This window comes from Thermobia domestica, chromosome 8 (genome assembly GCF_964235325.1).
Source record: "Thermobia domestica chromosome 8, izTheDome1.hap1.1, whole genome shotgun sequence".
Taxonomy (NCBI): domain Eukaryota; kingdom Metazoa; phylum Arthropoda; class Insecta; order Zygentoma; family Lepismatidae; genus Thermobia; species Thermobia domestica.
In genome coordinates this window covers 108,922,492-108,946,765 of record NC_137461.1, presented here as the reverse complement: position 1 = coordinate 108,946,765, position 24,274 = coordinate 108,922,492, and the positions used below count along the sequence as shown (strand labels likewise).

Here is a 24,274-nt window from a genome sequence, read left to right as displayed (position 1 = left end):
TTAAATTCAAAGATTTCATTTCATTTTTTTCATTTAATGCTACGTAGATAAGTAGTCATCAAATGTCCTATATTGTAGTTGATTTTACCACATTAACCGTTTTATTTTTTAGCGAAAGATGCGTTTCGAAAGATCTCAGAATCCACACAAACAAAAGCCCGTAATTGGATCCCAACTTGAGTCAATCCAATCAAATTCAATCAAGACAACTCCCAATCCTCGTTATCACTGCTCTTATTCTCTCCGGTTAACCCAAAGACTTTTCGACGAACACTCTACCGTATAGAAAGGAAAGGAACCAAGCACCTACCTCACTTTGAAAAGCTCAATACTCACATTCATAGAACTTGTGACAAATTGAGTTTTTTTTTTATCTCTTCTAGGCAATTGTAGCAAGCATCGTTAATTACATGTGTTTTGTGTCTAGGGTTCTGAGTAAAGTAGTTTGAAGAGATGTAGGTAGCCAGAAAACTAAATTGCACCTCTGAAATATTCTTGCCTCACAGTCATAATTCGCACAGCCATAATTTCTACACTAAAAATGTCAATACGCCCAACAAACTGTGAAATCACTCAAATGCATGAGCAGTGGTATAATTTTATCAGTCCACAGCTGTAACTCTCCCACAAATGGATAAAACTACCATATGCGGAAACTCTCATAACATCCGTTGATCAAAATTTTTCTTCATGTTGGAACTGTGTGTTGTGACATTTCCTTTCAAAGTGTGAAAAGTTATAGCTGTAGGGGCTAAGATTTAGAACCGCCTTTCCCACGTTCCGAGCACTACAGGTGAACTAGTAACCTATACTAAGTTCAGTGACGAGTACAAGTTGTGGAACAAATTATTTCTTTAATTAACAGAATGGAAATAGCGAGCCACATATACCAGTTAGGGAGACAAATTTCCCGGAAACCATTAACAATTTGTAACAACATAATAAAAAGAGATGAAAGTAAGTCGCTCAAAGCTTATAATTAAAAATAGCACTAATATGCAGTGCTGAACAACAACCATCTCTGTACCCCATCTGGGAAGAAAGCCAAAAAGGACGACGGTCACATACTGCATATTATATTTATGGTTCCATTTTCCTCAGGAAACCTCTATCTGTCTGTGAAGCACAGGGTTTATGGATAAAACACTGGTAATACCTCTTACCATACTATTACCCTTTAGAGTTCAAGTGTTCTTTTGCGCTGCTATATGAAAACAGATGTATATACAATGTTATAGGCCTATATAAACAACTGCATTTGCCATTAATGAATGAAAATCAATAAAAAAATGAATATTTCAATTGAAAGTAATTGCTCTAGAAATTAATTGATATTGAATTAATTACAAACTACATTCAATTGGTATTGAATGACAATTCAATTGCAATTGCTTTCCACAGCAATCATTTTCTATTGATTGATCTATTGCAATCGATTCTCATTGACAAATAGCCAGTTCCAATTGTAAAATTGACAATAATGTATTTCAATGTTAACTGCAACTAGCAAATAAACTTTAAATTTGCCCATACTGATACAAGATATAGAATTGAGATTGTAGAAATCGTGTCAAATTTACTATTTATTTCAAGACATAATTCATAGTGTACGCAAGTGGATAAATATCGTTTTAAAAATCTGCCATAGGAAACATTTTTGCAGATAGCAAACTTGAATAGGTTAATCGATTATAGATATTCCATAGTAATATTATCTTCATTTCCCTCAGTGGTGGATATCGTATCATCGGCACTGAAAGAACAAAAACTCAATCAAACAGAATCGATTCCATTATTACTGAGCATCTCATACACAACTTTTGATCAATTTAATTGACTTGGCAGAATTGAATGTTTGTGTGTGTGTTTCATACCACAACATACTTTGAACATGAGATAGTAAAACTATTAAAGAGTACTCAAATTGTATTATCGTTATTACCTTTATAATTACTATGCTACTGCTTGAGGATTGCTAGTTGCAAATTGGAAAGACTTACATACATTATGATATCCTATTAATACCTTACTTTTGACGTACACATTATCCTTTCTAGTTTCAACTATTAGTTGGAATCTTATCCTTCTCTCTCTTTTAATATAATATAAATGAAAATGAAATTTCAAATTCCGAATAAGCTTAAGAAGGCGAATAATTAATGACTATGGAATAAGAGTATGGGAGATCGAACAAGAAATGGACTGACACAATACAATTTTGTTTGTATAAACATCGTAATTTAATAACTTTCTCTCAGATAATGTTATTACTCTCTTAACACACTCTCTGGCAAAAACCATAGTAAACTAGATTCAATTGATATAGGGATAAGTTCATATATATATATATATATATATATATATATATATATATATATATATATATATATATATATATATATATATCACAACATAGTCAAGCAGTTTCCACCACGATCAGAACGTTTCAGAAAATAGACAATAATTTATCAAATATCAGTTGTGTGAACGACTACAGTTCTGTCAAAGCATTGTCATGTTACTGCTGCGGTCACTTATAATAATACTGCCGATTGATATCGCATAAATAAGTATAGGAACTGCTTTAGGAACCAAATTATCGCAAACCCACGAAACTAACCATGTACGTATCATATTTGAAGAATGTAATGAGATATTACAACACTTGATTGTTTAATTAATTCAAGTTTAATGTCCCTTTGAACACCACGAATATATGAGACGTGTAACATAATTTGAAACGAAATCCAAACAACCATGTGAATTTGTGTCCGATGCAAGGATCATCACCGGAAATTGAACAGGGTAAAGTGATACAGGAGTAAACTCAAAACTATGTTGGTGCACGACATATCTAGGCAATTTACATTTCAGCAGTTTTACTAGAATAACGAATTATGTAATATATCTAATATGACTCATCAGTTGGCTTAAAGTAATTCCAAATAACCAAGAGGGAGACTCGCATAGTTAGGATAACAATCTCAACATAGATCTCACATTTTAAGGAGACAAATTCTTAAGTACAATCAGCAGTTATTAAATGAGCAGTTATTCACGAGAAAGAGTGTAGATATAGCATCTACTCGATCAACTGTTTACATGTACTTTACGTCTTGGAGTGCATTTGATTTTCTTCGTTAAAACTAATATTTTAGAAATGTCAGTTTCAAATAGATTTTTACAAATCCATTTTGTATTGTGTAGTATGTAGTTTACTTTCTTTCTGTTTAAGCCTTAAATGTAAAAGTTCTAAGTATAATATAAAGGATTAACATTCCAGATTGTTGTCAGGATGCAACTTAGGTATGAAAAAGAAGCACATAAAGCAAAGGAAAGATTTATTATTATTATTATTATTATTATTATTATTATTATTATTATTATTATTATTATTATTATTATTATTATTGTATGAACATACTACGCAAGGAAATAAATCATACCTTGTTTTATTCTGAATGAAACATTCGTTCATGCTGAAACTATTCTGATATACTGCATGTCTCTTCCGGATTGCAGCGATATCAATCTGTGCCACAATATACTCGATGCTTCTCAGTTATCAATAGTCTCAATTATCACTATTATTATTTTACATTCCATATTTATATGATGAATTAACCATGCTTATTACTTTTAAATTTATTCTCGTCACAAGCAGCACAACTAATTCTTATTCATCACAATTTTGGTATTACTCAAGTCAACTCTAACAATAGTTATTTCTTCACATAGCCTCTCTTCTTCTTCTTGCTTTCTTTTCAACCTTTATATGCGCTACAATTGTACTGAAGCACTAACTGAAACGAAGTCCTGTATATCACTAAGTTTTTTTTAAAAAAAATATAAATTGTAAGTATACTAGTTAGAGATAATAGTTACACCATATACTGCAACTAAGGTGGAAAAGACAGAAGTCTGAATCTGGCTGTTAAAAAGTAGTAGGTTAAAATATCCTAATTATTCATAATAAAAGTGAATAGCAAAATCATATGTATGCCAATTGATCTACATTAAAAAGAGTCTTAAATATAAAATTTTCCAAATTTAAAAGGTATTCAATTAGTAAAAGAAAGTTGAATTAATGGTAAGTTGTGAAACTCTTGAACGTCCCTATTTGCTATTTTGTTTTCCTCTCCTAGTCTCATCAGAAAATAATCATAATCGGAGATAAAACTATTCAACAAAAAAGTAGACTTGCTTCTTTCCCTTCTATCCTAGCAGGAGCCCACGTGGTTCGCGTTCCACGTTAATCAATAGGTCCCGTCTCGTACAGCCTCGCTGCTAAAAGGGACGTTAAACTCAAAATCAATTCAACTCAACTCTGTTCCTTCTATCAAAAATTGTTCATTTAAACAATACATTCACAACCCACATCAATTTTCATTTCCCTGTTTACAACCAGTTCTAATGTACATTAGAATTCTGACAGATCAAATGAAATTGGCATTGAATGGGCACAGCATCATTAGGAGAAAATGTAAAGGGATTTTTGGGATGAAAATCAAAATTTTCCTTATATTTTAAAAATTTCGCATGTTAACAATTTTCCAACGTAAAATATAGGCTTTCTCGTGGTTTCGATCTAATTATAAACAAATAGAAAAGAATGTTATTAGTCATTTTTTGATCTCTGAGACAAGAAAAGAACATACATATATGTTGATTATGGATAGGAATGTGAGTGAATTGGGAAAAAAGTGCACAGAAAGGAATATAGAGTCAAAAATAAATGAATTGGGAAATGTAACAAACAAATGAAGATAGTCATTAGTTGGTGGTTGAAGTTTTGTTTAATTATATCAACTCATTGATATTCTGCTATGGAGATGATGATCACAATTTCAGAGTTTAAAGATAAATATTATTATATGCTGAAGATAATAAAAGTAAAACTGAGTCCAGGAATTAGTCTTTATATTTGGTTGAGCATCCTTTTGTAGGCTAGTTAAGGCACGCTCTCTTATAATAAGTTGGAAGCACAAGCATGAGACTTTTAATATTATTATACAGTCTAGTTTAATAGCAACAGTGCTCAGAGAATAGTAACAAACCTAAGCGCAAAAAGTTACATACTTATCTGCATTTGCAACGTTTGAAACAGCAAGTATACAAAATTATCTCGAGCAGTTTGAACAACTTCGTTTAGCTGCAAACATTAATGAGAAAAGGAAGGTTCCTAGCTATTGGGAGTAATTGAAACATCTGCGTACGAAGCTTTAAAGAAAACTGACATAGTCAGGGACACTAGCAAAGAAAACCATCGAACAATTAAAGGGATTGTTAACAACGAATGGGGAACTCAAACTAATCAATATCTAAAAGGTACAATCCATATAAATGAATCAGGCTAAAGGACAATCTATTATGATATATGTTATTTCTTTGAAAGAACAGATTTTCTGCTTTGAGCATAATAATAATTTGGGCGAGATGGTACGTAATCAGTTTGTTTGCCATAATCAAAGAGTCATCAAGAAGGCAGTTACTCACTGTTATAATTTTTCAAGATGCTGTAAATATAGTGGTTGTGGTAGAATAAACCAACCAACTGATGCAGTTATTCCGTACAAACAGTACCAAGGAGATTCCCTTAACAAACTCGAAAAATCTAATAGTAATATCCAGATGAATAAGTGTAATAAACCCAACACAATTATCGTCGGACGAAATTCTCTACACAAGACATCAAAGAGGGACCAAGTGTTAATGTGTTACTTGCAAAGAAGTCCTGACATCAACGATCTAGATAAATTATGACACCAGCAGTGTTGCCAATTTAACAATTCTATTGCTAAATCAAGCTATTTTCACATGGTGTTTAGCCGGTAGCAATGTAATTTAGCTATAAGCAATAATTTTTACCAATTCTCCGTTCAATGTTGCCAATTTTCACCCATTTGTGTTCAGTGTAGTTGAATATTTTTCCGGTTATCCTACCTGTGAAAGTACATCCTTATGCCTCTCCATATGACTTCCGCAATCTTCCTCTGAACGTAATTCTGTGATACAAGGTTTATATAACAAAAACGTAGGACAGTGTACCCTTACCAATACCTAAAAATGCATCTAATAGGGTGTAATTTACTTCCATAATCCATTTTAATAGTTTCCCACCATTCTGTAAATATAATTTTTTGTAAATCCTTTTTCACAAGTTGCAATGCCCACTCTATAGCTCCGTTCTTCTGTGGGCAGTTTGCTGGAGCTATAGATAAGCCTACTCTTCTGACCACAACTAGTTTGGAGTCCTTGATTTGAAGTTTAGCGTCTGTTTCAGCAGCGAGGCTATAGGAGGCGGGAATACTGATTAACGTGGGATCTGAACCATATGAACTCCGGGAATCGAACCCGGATCTCCTAAGCCAAAAGGCGCGCACGCTAACTGCTTAGCCACGAAGCACCTAACACAACCTATTTGGAAAATACTACCTCTAAAATTAGATCCATTATCAGCTACAATGGTAGATGGGAAACCTACGATCTGGAAAAGCTGCTCCAAAGGTTTCATTGTGTTTTCCACACTTCTAATATACACCTCACATAGGCATTTACCATCACTAGTAAAGCATATCCAAAGATGAAGCAATAATGCAGACGGATCCTTTTTAAGAGATGAAGAGTTTTCATATAGCTGTTATGTTTCTTTTGGGGCAGAGAATTTGAGATAGACAAGCAGATGTTACAGTCGTTTATTGTACTTCTAATATCCGAAGCTATAATAGGTAACGAAACTTGTGACATAGCTAAATTTACAATTTTGCCCACTCCAATGTGAATAAAATTTTCTCTGAAGATTTATAGGAATAACAATGCAACATTCAAAAAAATAATTTCATTAGCCATCTCATAGCTAAGCTGGTTTCTGAAATAAACTTGGTTCTCCTTAGTATTCAAGCACTTAGGTAACTTTTTTTAGACCATCCTTCAATGATCCATTTCTTGATTTTTTGATAAAACTTATCTTTGTCTGTTGCCTTTATATATTTCTTCCCTATTTAAAAGAAACGTATTTAGCTCGCTCACGTAATCAGCTTCTTCAGTAGGGTCTCTTGTTATGGTGCCAGCTGGAAATTGGACAAAAAGTCGCTAACTTCTACCTTCTTTGTGTAAACAATCTCGAAATCGTATCTACTTACGAGAAAAAAATATTTTGCAGACTAGGATAAGCCATGAAGGTGGTTTCTTTACTCCAAATATCCATTTTATTTTCTGTAAATCGGTGAGTATTTTAAATTTATTACCATAAAGAAGCGTATGAGATTTGTGGATAGCAAATACAACCCCTTGTGCTTCGGGGTCAAATTGAGCATAATTCTTCTTTGCCGTACGTAGCGTTGTTGAGATGCACCCAGTGTTCACAATTTGCTTTAAACCTTACTATTCAGAATGGTATTCATTCTATGTGGAAAAGTGTCTGTCATAATTGCAGCCGGTTGACACACTTCTGAAAGGTGTAATATTTTAGTTTTCTTCAGTAAAGTCTTGACTTCTTCGACAAGGTTTGAGAGGTAATTCCTGGCACCAAGATAAGATAAAAGGTATAGACCAACCTGGGTGCACAAATACTTCCTTTCAGAGTTACAGTTTGCAGAAAACATGAAAAAATGAATTTTAAAGATCCATAGCTCCAAAACTATGGGACCTACCCGTAGTCGGGTCAAGACTTCACTTAGGAACTAGTATGAGCTCTACCCAAATATCCAAGTTTCAGAATTCTGCTGTACTTCCTCAACGATTTTTATAGAGGTAGTTGGTGAGTACTTCAAATTATATGCCCGTAGTCGAACTCCCTCTATAAAAATTGTTACATGAGTATCGCAGGATTCTGAAACATTCATTTTTGGATAGCGCACATCTTAGTTTCTAAGTGAAGTCTTGACCCGACTATGGTGAGTTCCCATAGTTTTGGAGCTATGGACCTTTAAAGTTCATTTTTTCGTGTTTTCGGCAGCCTATAACTCCGAAAGGAAGCATTTATGCACCCAGGTTGGTCTATACTTTTTGTCGTACCTTGGTGTAAGGAATCACCTCCCAAACGTTGTTGGTGTTGTTTTGAAACACCCTGTATACTAGAGTGGGCCGGAAAAATTCAGAATGTTTTTTTCCAGGTCGTAATATCGCGAAAAGGTTGCGAATTGGGAAGATTAAAAAGGAGTAAAAATAATAATAAAATCGGTTTTTATTTTCCGGTCGCGCATGTGCTGTAAATTTGCCTAAATATGGAAAAATTCACACTCTACATTTCTGGCGTCCTAAGAATAAACCTATGTACCATCTTTCATCTTCATCCTCTATTCAAGCTGGAAGTGATAGAAATGAATCGCTTTCAGTGTAAACGTTAATAGGTATAGAGTAATATCGGTAATAAATAGCGAGAACGAGTTTTCTGCAATAAATTAAGCTTTCCTAGAATATGTACTCTAATCTATGTACTCAAACCTGAAGTAGTAAAGATCTACTATTACTTTCAGTTTCAATAATAACTTAGAAACTATCACGCCATACGTGTCAGACTTTTTCGCGTAGTGTGCATGTGACACTATTACTTATTACTAAATATTAAGCTCAGGGTAGTGTGGCCTCCACGAAAGGTACCTCATAAAGTAACAATTATTATGTGCTAAATATAACTTTAATTCAGCTGGAATACGGGTAATAGGCACGAAGATATAAAATACTTTCAAACTATACATATAATGTGAAATTGGCGACAAAATAATTAAATACACGTCATTGTTTGTACGTTATTCCTTTCAAAACTCATCAAGCCTTCGAATGATACCACATACATGCATCAGGGATGCAAAATTCAATTTTAGTTCGGAAAAGGTTTGCCAGGAATTTTCCCGAGAAATTTATTCTTTTCATTTGGGAAGCACTAACGGGACCCCAGGTGGTGGTACATGCATGAGAGGTACACTCATGTCGAAAATGATTGTCGCATATCTATAACTGTCTTCTTGTAAGAATATAATTTGATACAGGTTTTCCAGGGTACTTTTATTACTGAAATTATGTGTATAGTCGAGAAATGTATATTTGTGGTAAATTTCATATGAAAAGAATTATAAATACAAAAATTATGAGTAAAATAAAATATTGCTGAATGGACGAGAAAATTTTATTTTCCTTTTATTGTTCTTATTTGCTGCTCTTTGTACATGAAATTTGACACATACATGTCTTTGCCGACTATACACATACTAACATTATAAGAAATACCAGGCGAATTCATTATCAAATTATATTCCTAGAAAAACATATTTATAGACATGCGACAATAATTTTGGACATGAGTGTACGTGAAAAAATATAACATGTCCTAGGCTTTCGATTTGTCAAGATTTATTGAAATACAGTTACTAGACATGAAACTTTAGAAAAAATAAAAGTTGAACAAATCCTACATAACTACAATATAAAGGAGTTTCCTGGCTCTACGTCAATGTGACGTTATAACCCTCTACAAGCGTGGTGAAACGCGTGATTTCAGTTGTAAATTGCACTTGTCTTTCTAAACAGAATAGGGTGTGGAAAGCCACATGCAATGTAATTGAGTACATTAAAAGACCAGAGAAGTGAGCATGACCAGAGCTAATTCGAGAATTTTATAAAGCCTAATCACACTTTTAAAATAATTTGTATTATTTTTAACCATTCATGTTATTTTTATGTTTTTATACTCATGTTTTTTTATACTGATGCTTAGGCATTAAAAACTTGAAAATAGGCAGGCAAATAGTCATTTAAAATTTAAAAAATAGGCAGTAAGAATTAAAAATAAATTCAAGTCATAGGCAATGTTCAAAGAATATAGAGACACACCTGTTTGTTAATATCTTCTTTTACTGTATATATAAAAACGAAGCTTGAAATTTATTCCATGTATATTTGGTAAATACATTTTATACAACACATTATCACCACACATAATAGTTCAAATGCTATACACTTTATTAGTACATACAGAAGTCCGAAGTTTTACAGCACTTGATCAGTACACATAGCAGTTCAAAGTTTTATGACATATTATCACTACAAACAACACTTATATTTCTCGGAAGAGGCGGAATCCTTTTGTGAAATACTAAATTATATGTTTTTCCAATAAAGTTTTATTTGAAGAAAATGCATAGAATAGGCAACATTAGACACTAAAACAATTATTTATGCAGGAAGGGGCAAAATAAGCAAAATAAAATAGGCTTAAATTGAAACTATATCTCCCATATAAACTTTAAAACGTTAGTTTTGAACATAACTTTCGTATTAAAGACTAGGCATTTTGACTAACATCCGGTCTCTACTCACAAGCTTTGTATATTTATAAATATAATAAAATCATGCTGTACTTACGATTTACTCATGCTAATAATGCAAACACCTTAATAAATACATACACACACACACACATTTCAATCCGATGGCTGATTCTTTAATAATAACACAAAGTGTAATAGTGTATACACATCTTATTTTCAAAGTGACCAGTTCCTTTACTGATAAACAACAATAAATATGAATATTCTGTTTGCCTGAAACATAGCAGTGTAAAGAGAGGTATTCTCGGTGCAATTTCTAGCTCGATATTTGTGTTACCGTTGTACTATCTATCATTAAACTATTATCCTATTACACATAATCAGAATAAGTAACACTACTGCAATGTCAACATGAATAACACACTTGGATACGACTAAATTAAGCTACATTACAATTAATGGACCACTAAACTAAAAGTCACTATAGACAGCCCATTTTTTCATCTAGGATATATAACTTCAAAATTCGTGTCCAACTCAAATCTGGTAGTGAGTGACATATTCTCATATGACACTAAACACTTGATCCAACTTTTCTAAAATATAACCAACTTCGCTCTATTCTCCGACCAATTTATTCAAGTGAAACTATTGTTTTAAATGATTATTGGTACTAGGGATGGCCACAAAGTTCCGGTTCCGACGGAACCGGTTCCGCGAGGAACCGATTCTCGGAGATCCAAATTTTAGAACCGGTTCCGGACCTGGATCCGAAAACTCGGTTCCAGAACCGGATCTTAAGAACCGATTCCAAATCTGGATCCGAAAACCCGGTTCCAGAACCGGATCTTAAGAACCGGCTCCAAATCTGGATCTGAAAACCCGGTTCCAGAACCGGATCTTAAGAACCGTTTCCAAATCTGGATCTGAAAACCCGGTTCCAGAACCGGATCTTAGGAACCGGTTCCAGGCCTGGATCCGAAAGCCCCCAAAGACCCGTAAAGGAGGCACAAAGTTTACCTTCAAACGAAATGCAAAGAGGACCTTGCACTTGTGCCTTCTCCGCCCAGACCCGCTTGTGCCCCCAGAAAAAGATTTTGGTCCACCAGTGGGTGGTTTGCCAAATGAGTTGGCCAGTTTGCCTGTTTAGCTAATGAGTTTGCCAGTTACCCAGTTTATTTAGCCAAATGAGACAAGCTGTCGCCGCCTGGGTTCCTGCTTGTCGCTTCCACCATTTCATCTAGCATACTGTTCACAGCCTGCCAGCAGCTCGGGTTTAGCGTAGGGATGGCCATAAAGTTTCGGTTCCTAGATCCGGTTCCAGACCTGGATCCGAAGAACCGGTTCTAGACCTGGATCCGAAGAACCGGTTCTAGACCTGGATCCGAAGAACCGGTTCCAGACTTGGATCCGAAGAACCGGTTCCAGACCTGGATCCGAAAAACCGGTTCCGGAACCGGATCTTCTAGAACCGGATCCATTCAGACCCGAAAACCGGTTCCACCAAGAACCGGTTCTGGCCATCCCTAGTTGGTACTCTATAATTGCTGGTGATGAAGTCTTCATATTCTATAACAGATGGTAAGGAAGATCTGATTTGCTGTTCTTGATATTGAAGTATGGTTTATGCACTTGGAACTACGGAACTATTAATTTAAAATCATAGGCAGCAATCATATTTACTCGTATATGATCCAAGATCAGAATTATATTTTAATAACTATAAATAATGGCAAAAATCGTTCATTTAGTTTTACAATAGGCCGTCTAATTAAAAACAAAACTTTAATTTTCTTGCTTCCTGGCGCATGCCCAAGTAATTTCGTATATTTTAATAACAAGCGTGCAAACTGGTGTACCATAAAGAGATTATTCATCCCAGAAATACGCATCAATCCTATATTACTTGTCACGACAAATATATAAATGTAGTATCAGTTCCAATACAAATAAGACTTCCAATTGTGCTAAGATAAATGTCAATAAAGCTGTATTATTATTATTATTATTATTATTATTATTATTATTATTATTATTATTATTATTATTATTATTATTATTATTATTATATTCATAGAACTTTTTGTTAATTATTTTGAGTGACATAAATGAATGATAATAAACCTATAATATAGAGGTATCATTTATTGTTTTCAAGTCTTTTCTTAATCTTATTCTTCCTACAACGCATATATCATATTCACTCTGAGAAAATGTTCAGTACATTGAAAGTAAATCTTTGCTGTTACTTGCTAAACTATTATTACAATTAATTCACTGCACAAGAGACAGAAAATACAATTAGTACTTGAAGTGAGAAAGTTTTCCTCTTCCTTTTGACTGACTAGTTATTTGTTTAATTGATGTTTATTACTGTACACATGTTTTTGCACTAGAATATTGTACAAGGTGTCTCAAAAGTCAGCTGACATAGGGTAACTCTGTTATTATCACAGTTACAACAAAATCTAAGAGGGGAAATCGTCTCCAAATATGATGTTTTCAATCTAAAGTGAATGATTCTTTTTAATCGGATGGGCTGTTTGGGGTGTACAATCTTTATGCACTTAACGTTAAATGAAAATGCAACCTTGCCATTTACCTGAACGCACAACATAAGTGAATGAGGCTACTACCTTTTACGCTAACGTGTGGATGGCCAGCCCCATTCACTATATTGTAGGTCCAGATAAATGGCAACGTTGCATTTTAACATTACGCGCATAAAGAGTGTACAGCCCAAGCGACTCGTCCGATTTAAAAAGTTTCTTCACTTTAGATTGGAAACATTATATTTGAAGATTATTTTCCCTCTTACATTTTGTTGTAATTCTGATAATAACAGAGTCACCCCATGTCAGAGGACTTTTGAGACACCCTGTATATATCCCTAAGATTGAGTACTTGGCAATGTAATTTAGGTAAAGATTACGCAGTGGGAGCTAAAACACAATTCATCACATTCTTTTACAACCAACTTTACCCTCGGCCATCTCCCACTACAACTTTGAGCAGTATCTGACATAGTTTAGTGTCAGTTTGTTAGCAACAATAGACTGGACTGCTAGATTTTACCTGACTGCTCGAAGATGTGCACGCACTTATCCCACTTATTGAAGCCCGAGTGCCGATCATTGAATTGACCTCTTAACTGCCAATGACGATTTAACTCGTCATGAGAATTTCGCTTGTATTTGCAGTATGACGACTACATTCGTCATAATATGATTCGTATTGGGCGTGACGAATTAATACGTATCGTGTTGGGCATACTGTGGAACGTGAAACTCAAAAATTTAATTCATTTCATAATATGTATTTTTAACAAATTTATTCCTCATTCAGATGGAACTTTCTCATTCGGAAACTCCTCAGTTAACAAGTTAAAGGAACCTCGGTAACAAATTGTTGGAGAACACTAACGATATCATAGTTAGTTGGTATGTGTTAGTATGTTAACCCTCGGATACCCATGATATTTTTTAACTCCGATCCCAACAGATGTACAGAGGTACAGGTGTACCCCAATAGAAATTTTTGCAAGTTAGTTGGTATGTGTTAGTATGTTAACCCTCGGATACCCATGATATTTTTTAACTCCGATCCCAACAGATGTACAGAGGTACAGGTGTACCCCAATAGAAATTTTTGCAATTAGAAACATCCTTATTTGTGGCATCGATAATATTGGTATGTTAGTTTATGTTGGGATGTGTTTTGTTAGGTTATGTTGGTTTTGTCAGTGTAGGTTAGGCTAAGGAAACGGAAATTTATTTATGCGCTATAGAACTGTATTAATTTCGTAATATTTTTGTCACTGGAAAGGTTGCAATATTGCAATATGAATGCGTTGTATTGCAATAGGCTCTAATATTACCTGTTCTCTGGTTTGCTCTTAACAATAATAAAATACAACAATAAAATACTTAAGACAAATATGGTAACATACGGTACATACACAAGGGGGTACAAATGTACCCCAGTGTAGTTTTAGCCACATACGTAAGCAGATCACTTTACAACATAATTGTTATTGAGAAAATAAGTTTCCTTACAGTCCGACCCACAATGTAAAAATCGCTAGTCAACTTTGGGTGTTTGTGACATAAAATATACAGTAAAACATATCCATGCGGTACATTTGTACCCCCCTTGGGTATCCGAAGGTTAGTCATTTATCATTTACAATTATTAACAAGTGGGTTTGTTTTACAGTGTGAAACTATCGTACACTTCCAAACTGTGCAAATCCTATACACAGACTTAAAGTAGTACATCAATACAACTATTGGTTTCAATAGAGCAATAAGATTACTGATAGAGCCTTTACCTCGGAAGCTGAATCCGTATCGAAAAGTCATTATTCGCTATTTCTTACTGTTTTTGTTCTATAGCGATAAAGGTTTATCTTGTTAGAAACTGTTAATTTCAATATGGTTGGGACACTAAATCGATTGCAGAAAACACTTCTCGATACGTCTTTCAGTTTTTACTCTATGAAAATCAGTATTGAAATTAGAAGTACAAGTAAATTCAACCATTTTCTGTTTTCAATATAGTATTATAAGTTGTGATTATATGTTCTATTGAGACCCTGAATCGGTTCCAGAAAACCGTTTGTCGATATCTATTACAAGTTTTGTTCGATGACGGTAAATGTTGAACTGAATAAAGGGTTAATGGAGAAGACAAAACCTATTCCTTGGCTCCTGAATCGTTTGAAACAACCTGCATTTCAATAGCTACAGTTTTTACTCTATGGAAATCAGTATTGGAACCGAAACTCACTGTAAATTTTAATCATTTCTAGTTTGGATAAAGTGCTGTGGGTAGTCGTGTTAGGTTATCTTGAGACTCTGACTCGTTTGCAGAAACCTCTTCTTGCTATCTGTTACCCTTTTTGTTCTTTGGCAATATACTTTAAAACCGGAAATGGGTAATTTGGACTACTTCCGGTTAGAATGGATGTTGAATGGAGAAGATGGAACCTTTTCTTGAGATGCTAAATCAATTGAAAAAACCGCTTCTCGATATCTCTTACCATTTTAGTTCTGATGCCTATCGACAGACAGAGGAACAAAGCCGTTTTCTGCACCAAAATGTCTCCTTTTTATGTTCTTCAACTTGAGGTATCACAAAATGTATGCTCCTATTTAAGATTTTAAAAGCGTTGGCGATGGGGGATTGGGGAGAAGTTTTCGTGCATCAGCAATATCACCGAAGTACTTCCTCCTACACGTCTATATGTATCCTGTAAACATAATGTTCATATCTTTTGTAGTTCAACAGTAAACACATTAACTACTGTTTAAAAAATAATGCATCCTATATATGCATGTATGTATGTATGTATGTGTGGGTGTACACAAATAAAGAATTAAAAATATTTTTTTATATAATATTATAACAATTACACATTTTAAAAATTAGTTTTTCCACCTGGGCTTTCGGCCAACTGCATAATCGAAGAGCGGCATACCAAAATAGGTGCAAGCCCAAAGACATTAAATACTGTTTTATTTTTTGCATCCATGAAGAATGTGAGAGTAGTTGTAGTAATTACATCCTATTTGTACCAAATACATGCAGTTAGCTTACTCTAAACATGTCGTTACAAATATATTAATGCTAAAATCTAGGCTTAAATATTATTACAGTCATTGTTTTATTTGATGATGAAAAAATAAGCGTTTCCTTGTAGGAAAAGCAGGTAAGTTTTGTAGCTAATATGAATCGGGAAGATCGTGTATTTTTATATATATGAAAGGTAGCACGTCATTTTTTAATGAGTAAATCGGGGGAGAAGGGAGGAGTGGCAGTAATAATTTTACTAATTGCACATAAATACCAGCGCATGAATCATAGGCTTTTTCAAGGGTTGTTGAAGGAATTTTTCCACCAATAGATAATAAGAAAAAAAATTAAGAAGCAAGTTTTGTTTTTCGATCTCATATTAACTGATAAAATATAATTTAATATTGATTTTAATACCTAAATTATACTACAAGTACACACTACTACTACTACCATGTTTTCTAAAATGCATAACCTTTCTTACATGGTCTCTTGTTCTACAATATTATTCGCGAATATCTATATCTATCTATTTCTATATCTATGTCTATGTCGAAAGATAAGGCATATACGAATCGTTAAAGTTTATTGAATTGAAGAAAACGACATCCTTGAGGGTATATTTTCATGTGTAGTATTGGAGAAAAACAAGAAAAATGAATTTTTATGGCGTTAAAAAATAGGCTGTCCGTTGCCAATTGGTGCAATTGAGTTTTTATTCTACCAAAATAATACATTGTCTGTTTATTTATGTACTGTATATGGGAAATAATAGATTATACCTATTATTTTATTTCCTCAAATAGTGATGTCATACATAATCCTAGCAGTGGTGAACGTGTTACTTTTTTAATAATTTCCGAATGAATAGGCCGGTACAGTTTCCGATAAGTTATAAGGAAGTACATTCTCTCTATATTAAAGAGAACTGTGCTCAAATTTGTCCAGGGCCAGCCTTAGGCAATTTGCCGCCCTGTGCAATGCCACCATTTACCACCCTCCTTTCTCCAGAAAGAAGAAAAATATTAAAAGCAACAATTTTAAGTATTCTAACCCCTTATGAACAACGAAGGGTGGAAAGATCACTAGCACTCAGAAAGGCCTAAATACTACAAATACAATTTCGTTGTTTCTATTTTTTCCCTTTAAATAATAATCTGTTAAGTTAGTGAAAGATAAAGCAATCACACCTGCACTGAAAAGATAGAAATACTTTTTAAAGAATTCAATATTGAGCTTCAATCTCAATATAACAATTTGCAATTCCAGTGAAACTAGCTCTTTTATCTTTATTTCTTGATTTTTCCTTTTATAACTGTTAACTTTTTTTTTTTTTAAAAAAACTTGTTTCGCCTTCAATGATAAAGAACTTGTTTGTGACAGAGACTAGACTAATTTTGAAATAAAACTGCGATAACTAACTAAATGGAATAGATGTTCGCTACTGTTCGAGAATTGAGTTGTTGTATTTGACAACAATCAAGCAAATCATGCTGGAATGTGTTTGACCATTTGTTTTAGCACTGTCTATGTAACCTTAAACTAATGCGACCTAAGCATGATTTATGAATGTAGTATTCGAATCGGAGGTCAGATTAGTTAACTACGATCATCATGAAGTCTGTTTCTATCAAGAAATATTTATTTTAAATAACATAGATTTTGGCGCCCCTCAAAACTTGCCGGCCCGTGGAAATGCACGTGTTGCACATGTGGTAGACCCTCCCTGAATTGGTCTTTTAATTGCAAACTTGTTGATATGAAAAATTTGAACAATGAAAAGTACTTTTGCTGGCGACTGTACACTTGATGTAAGGAAAATGCCGACTGTTGTCAAGGAAAACTAGTCAAGGTGCTTAGGTTTGTTTTCTCCGATTTCTTCTTTTACCCAATCCCAACTCAGCGTCGTCCAATCATTTATTTGAGATCTTTACGTTTGACGTCATCGTCTCGGTTTCCCCATGGGAAGTGATTAAAACTTTCTTCACTATTCACTTGTCTGGCTTTCTTCTGATATGGCAAAGACTCCATCTCTGACAACGTATTGAAGCTCCTGTCTTCACCACGTGACAAAGACACATTCCACTTGTTATTTTAGTCTCAACAATATCGACTTGGCTTCCAATATCCCTGTAGTCAATTACCTGTTCCTAGCAACGTAATAAGATATCACAACATTGCATCAAGACTAATAGGCATTTACGTATTTGTAAAACATGAAACGGTGTCACACTATTGCGAGGTTAAGGAAAGTTTGCGTCTCACAGTTGGACAAAACAGGGTATACTGAAGATGTTATTGCCAAAGCCCTGCAACAATAGAGCCAGCAGATCTGACTAGAAACTTAGAACGTTAATAAGTCGCGATTATTTAATTGTAATAAGAATATGACAGAATGATTTGTAATTTACAATCTCTAAATAACAAAAGTAATAGCATTTGGAATATTTGACAAAAGATCCATCATTCAACAACCGGCAACAGCACTGGTTTCCTGTAAATAACGTTAAAAAAATAATGCATTGATTGGTGAATTACACACCCATGCGGCTATTTGTCAAACGCCATTTTTCTCCTTAAGTGCACATTGACGTTCTACTTTAATTGATTACAGAATAAAAAAAAAACTCGTAGATAAAATTAACTTCCTATCAAATCGTCAGAATTTCGTTCTTCAATAAACTCTCTATTTGCGGGATTTATTATTACTGTATTATTATTATTATTATTATTATTAGTAGTAGTAGTAGTAGTAGTAGTAGTAGTATATTACTACTACTACTATTAAAACAACAACAACAACAACTACAACTACTACTACTACTACTACTACTACTACTAATAATAATAATAATAATAATAATAATAATAATAATAATAATAAATCCTTGAAAAATCATTATAATCCTAGATTCAAAACGTAATGGCAATGTTTTGAACAATGTACTAAATATAATAATTAGACACTTGCGTATATGAATTTAAAAAAAACGAGCGTACACCCAAAACATTTCTTTTTTCAGAAATATGAAGCGTATAAAAAATCCATCAAAATTTCGAGTTTTTAAAGACCACCTTCCTTAGTATGGACATCCGAAGATATTTTTTAAAAAAGAATTAATTTTATTTGTAAAATGACGAATTTTTAAGTTGAATTATCGATCGTAATAAAGTACTTACTTTTTTTTTTCAAAATTTTGATTTTGCAAACATGGATTATAATCTACAAACAGTTATTGCCTTATCGTGGTAAAAATTTTGAACAACTTATATTTGTACCCAAATTATTAAGAAATTGCACTCTTTGGTGAATACCTTCTAATTCCTTGTAGTGAGATCTATTTTGTTATTATTGTTATTATTACTTAGAGGATGTTGTTTTAAATAGTTGTAATTAGATTACTTATCTCTAAAATATTGAAAAGATATGAGTATTGTATAGATGATTAAATTGCTTTCCAATAAACTCATTAGACGTTCTTTATCAATCTTTTATGTTTCCATTTAATATACTACCAAGATTTTAATTTCTCTGCAGATATAATATCATTAAATAAATTAAATGAACTATATTAGAATAACTTTTACTTCAGTGGAAATGCTATTATAGTTATTTGGATTTGCGTGTTTTATTTACATGGTGGTCCAACAAATGTTGTAAGTGTATGCATATGTAGGCTACATAAACACTGAAATTGACATTGTCGGTGAGGGTGAAGTTTTTGTAACATGACCAAGTTGATCGCCAACTTGAACCGAAGTCCATTTTTTAAAATAGGAGGGGATCGTGCGAACCCAGTGAAATATATCTGATTGACATTAGTAAAAACAGATGTAATTAACGTTGGCATTAGATCTTGCCTTAACTCAGAGGTGTGGTTGGTAATTAAGTTTTCAGGAGAAATATTTGTCTCCCCTCATACATATTGTGAGTGTTGTGTGTATTTTCTAGTCCGCATGTACTCTAAGGAGCATGTTAGGTTGAATGTTGTTACATTTTGTAACTGTTTTGTCATGGATGATGAACGAAACGAATTTCACAGCATAAATAATAGATTTCAAGTGACACCACAGATAGAAGTCCAATGATATGAGATCGGGGAACGTGCTGGCCACTCAAATGGTCCTCGAAGATCTATTTACGCTCTAGGGAACTGCATTTCCGTATACTCCAGCACTTCATTGGCATACGCCATCTTGCGAAGAGAATCGGGAAAACGTGCCATCGGACGAAAACAATATTGGCATAATGGATAGATCTAGCAGCTGCTGATTTTCTGAATCATTGAGAGTACTCTCAATGGAGAATGCTCCAATAAGCCACGTCCTCCATGCCCCATGTTGTACCAAAAGTTTTCTCTTTCCACAGCCACACTGTTGTCTTCAGGCAAGATTTGATGCAAACACTTTTTTTTTTAAGCTTTTATTAGTGCCAATCTTTATATCGTATGATCGCATGACTCCCTCCCATTAAAAGAGTTGATTTCAATCTAAGACTGTGACCAATTCGGTCATGTAATCAAATCTTTGTCTCTGCCCACAATGGCCATTTCGCTAGTTGTTCGGTCGACGTATGCATGTACCATCCACTTACGAGTGCAACATCTGTTCCAGATTTTTGGACTACTCTGTAATACACGTAAATTCTATGGTAGTGTAGAATATCGTTATTGCCTTCATTCTGCCCCGTTTTCAGCCGTATATTTTAGTGCTTGGTTAAAGCTGCAGAGCCTCAACTTAGCCATATAGAATAAATAATAAATAAATATCCATCTTTCTTTTTATTGTTCTGCGTATCCTCATTGCTAAGTGGTTCGCATTACCATCTTCTGTGTGAGTTCTCCACTGGGAGCTCTTGTTCTGAATTCCACGTAAAACTGTATTTTCACGTCTTACATATTTTCGGAAATGAAAAGGTGTTAATCTACAAATAAACAAATAAAATATTCAGTATATCAGCATGCACAAAACTATTCAATACTCATTCCCATCCAAAAATACGATATATATCTTCAGTTTATGAGCTGCATTGTGACTAAATAGATGGCATATTCTTTTCTACGTCATGAAGAGATCAAGTTTGATTCCTGGTGTTTTAGGTGTTATGTTTCTTAAGTGTCGTATAGCCACAGTAATAGACACAAACGTTATGCTCCCTCAAACATTTAGAAACAAGCATTTAGTATATTCTACAATAATTATTGCCGATTAACGGGAAAATAGTGTTCATACATAAGACATATATTAATTGAAATATCTCATTGAGCTGTACAAAATGATATAAATGAGAATAAATCCTCATTTAAAACATTAAGGAAATGTATTATTTTGGCAAACTTTACAGAATTGATTATGCACGATAACCGCGCAACTAGTGATATAATGCTGGAATGTTTCGTAGGTATTTAAAGATGAGTATACACTGGACTACAAAAATATTAGGTGGATAGCCTCTCATGAACCCCATTACATTCTGCAGGCCACGTATTAAGATGAAATTGATACTATACCCTCATCAAACTTGTCATTATGTGATATTAGCAAGATGACAGTTATACAACATGTGTAAGGAGATATAATTCAAAATTATGACTGACTCTTAATCTTTAATATTTGTTTAATCATAATACCTTCCCAAGTTAAGACTTTATCGTATTGATATATGTGACATAATCGTGAATAAATAAGATGCTTGATGGTATATTTCGTATCCATATTTTTCGAGAGAATCAAGGAAAGCGAATTTTTATTTGTATACTATCGATAAAAACGAAACTTTGTGTTCATAATATCAAGAAAAATGGATTTTTTATTTGTATATTATCAAGAGAAACCAATTTTTAATCCTATATTATCAAGAATGTTTATTTGTATATTATCAGGAAAACGAAGTTTATTTGTATATTATCTAGACAATAGACTTTTTATTTGGTTATTAAAGATAAAAACGAATTTTTATTTTATATCATCAAGATACCTAATTTTTATATCGATACCCAATTTTTACCCGATGTATATTATCAAGTAAAACGAGGTTTTTAATATTGTTCAAAGGTATGTCATTCCTTGTCAATCTGATGCAAGTGATAGTTATTTTATTCTGCTAAAAAAGGATTTATTTTACGGTTTATGAAAAATATACATTGTCAATTAGCAGTTTACATCTGTTGTTAGTTGATTTCTCCTCCTAACTGTGACACACATACTACTATTAGTAACGACATACTAATTGTAAAAATATACACTGCAAGAAATAAACCATTTCTTTTAGACAATCTTTAGAGACAACTTCTAATCTTTGTTGAACATGTCAAAAAATGTCTTCAGGTGTTCTATCAGTGAAAAGAATGTGTAGAATGTGTTCTAACAGTGGTTAATAGGAACTCCACTAAGAGTGTTCAAAATGATCTTTATCGTTTGATGTGTCCAATGAGCATGTGGACAGAAACGGCTTATCAATGTGTAAAATATTCTAACATTGTTTAAATATCGTTTCTCTGCCCGTATACTCATTACACACATGAGAATGCCAAGTACATTTTGAACACTCCTAGATCAGTTCCTATTAATCACTGTTAAGGGGCATACTATACATATTTTGTTCTCTAATAGGACATTTTAGACATGTAAAACAATGACCAAAAGCCATTTCTGAAACATGTCCAAATCATGTTCAAACACAGATTTAATTACTTATCTGTTGCAGTGTAATGCAAGTGTAATATTTCTTTCATACTGAATTAATATTTTTTTCTTATTGTTGTAGGAAACTCTAGATACAGGCGAAGAAGGCGAAGACGGAGAAAACACCGACTGGCCAAAACCTCGACGACGGAAAAAGAAACATCCTAAAACTGTCGTTAATCCAGACGGCAATTTCTACTTCTATTGGTTAATGATACTAACTGGCTGTGTCCTGTACAATATGTGGACATTAATAGTGCGACAGAGCTTCCCTGAACTTCAATCGCAGATGCAATTGTTTTGGATATTGTGTGATGCGTTTACCGACCTCGTTTTTCTTTTAGATATTTTAGTTCAATTCCGAACCGGTTACTTGGAGCAAGGCCTTATGGTATACAACAGTAAAAAACTAGCAAAACATTACATTCGTTCGAAAGCGTTTCTTTTCGACTTATTTAGCCTTATTCCACTGGACATACTTCAGTTTAAAATTGGTATGAATCCAATCTTAAGGTTTCCGCGTTTCTTTAAAGTGTATCGAGTGTACCACTATTATTATATGGTAGAGTCAAGAACAGTTTACCCAAACTTGTGGCGTGTGGTGAACCTTATACATATTCTTCTGATTCTTGCCCATTGGTTTGGTTGTTTTTATTACCTTCTTTCACAAGCAGAAGACTTTAAAGGAGGCTGGGTTTATCCTTACACTTACTCTTCAGAATACGCTACAATTACCAGAAAATATTTGGGTTCTCTCTATTGGTCTACGTTAACTCTTACTACAATCGGTGATCTTCCAACGCCAGAAACCAATTCCGAGTAAGTATCAATTATATTTATTCCACTTAACATAGGATTGGCTTATTGTTAAGTTTATTCAATAACTGTAATTTTGTTTCATTTTAAACTTGTGCTTATACAAGCATACTAACTATAATCTCTTGAGTATGTCACAAGATTGACTTGTAAAGTTTAGTAAGTAAAATTTTAGGGCGAAATGAAAAGAAAATATTTGTCGGAAGCTTGAATTGGCCTCATGGGCGTTGACATGGTTAATTCCAAGGAGAGAGTCACACTTTTACTGTTACTCTACTTTATATGTATGAAGTGATACCCTGGTATCTGAACTTAATCTATTACAGAATTCCTTACAAATTCCAAATCGTTCGAGTTTCAAGACAAATTTTCCACTTTTAAATTAATATAAACTAGTTTAATCCGTTCCTGGATCCCACGAATTTGAATTTTCAAAATGATTGTAATAGTAAATACACTGGATTTTAAGCTAAAATATTAAACGTGTAAAAATATTTGAATACAAAAGTAAAATTAATGAAACTAAAAATAACTCAAAGCATAAAATTAGCAGTGAAAATCACATGAGATACTTCTAACCACAGATTCCGACAACGAACTGAACGACAAATCATATGAGTGACCCGAGCTCTGGTATAATATACAAACAACAGCCTGAGTGCTGAGCTTTCTGATCCCGAGGGTAATACTAAAAGCTCTTAGAAATAGGGTACCTGCAAGACTTTCCCCTTTTCCATGGAATCAAACATAATACTACAGCGTAGAAGTAGCCATTTAATAGTTTGACTCAATACAGTGTATAACTCAATTTCTTAATATAGAATTATCACATCCAAAAGTTTCCATATGCTTTGGAGTAAGTACAATAAAACTCCTTTTTATAACTTGCAAATATACGATGATACGTGAAATAGAACGCTGAGAAAAATAAT

At 33.6% G+C, this 24,274-nt stretch overlaps 1 protein-coding gene across 1 annotated transcript in view; it reads left to right on the top strand.

The window, feature by feature from the left end:
* Nucleotides 1-24,274, top strand: part of LOC145693139 (uncharacterized) — an 896,225-nt gene that overhangs the window by 400,222 nt on the left and 471,729 nt on the right. Inside the window, exon 5 of the mRNA XM_081768874.1 lies at nucleotides 22,609-23,345. Within this exon, the coding sequence (XP_081625000.1) occupies nucleotides 22,609-23,345 (737 nt within the window). The remainder of the gene's footprint in view (nucleotides 1-22,608; nucleotides 23,346-24,274) is intronic.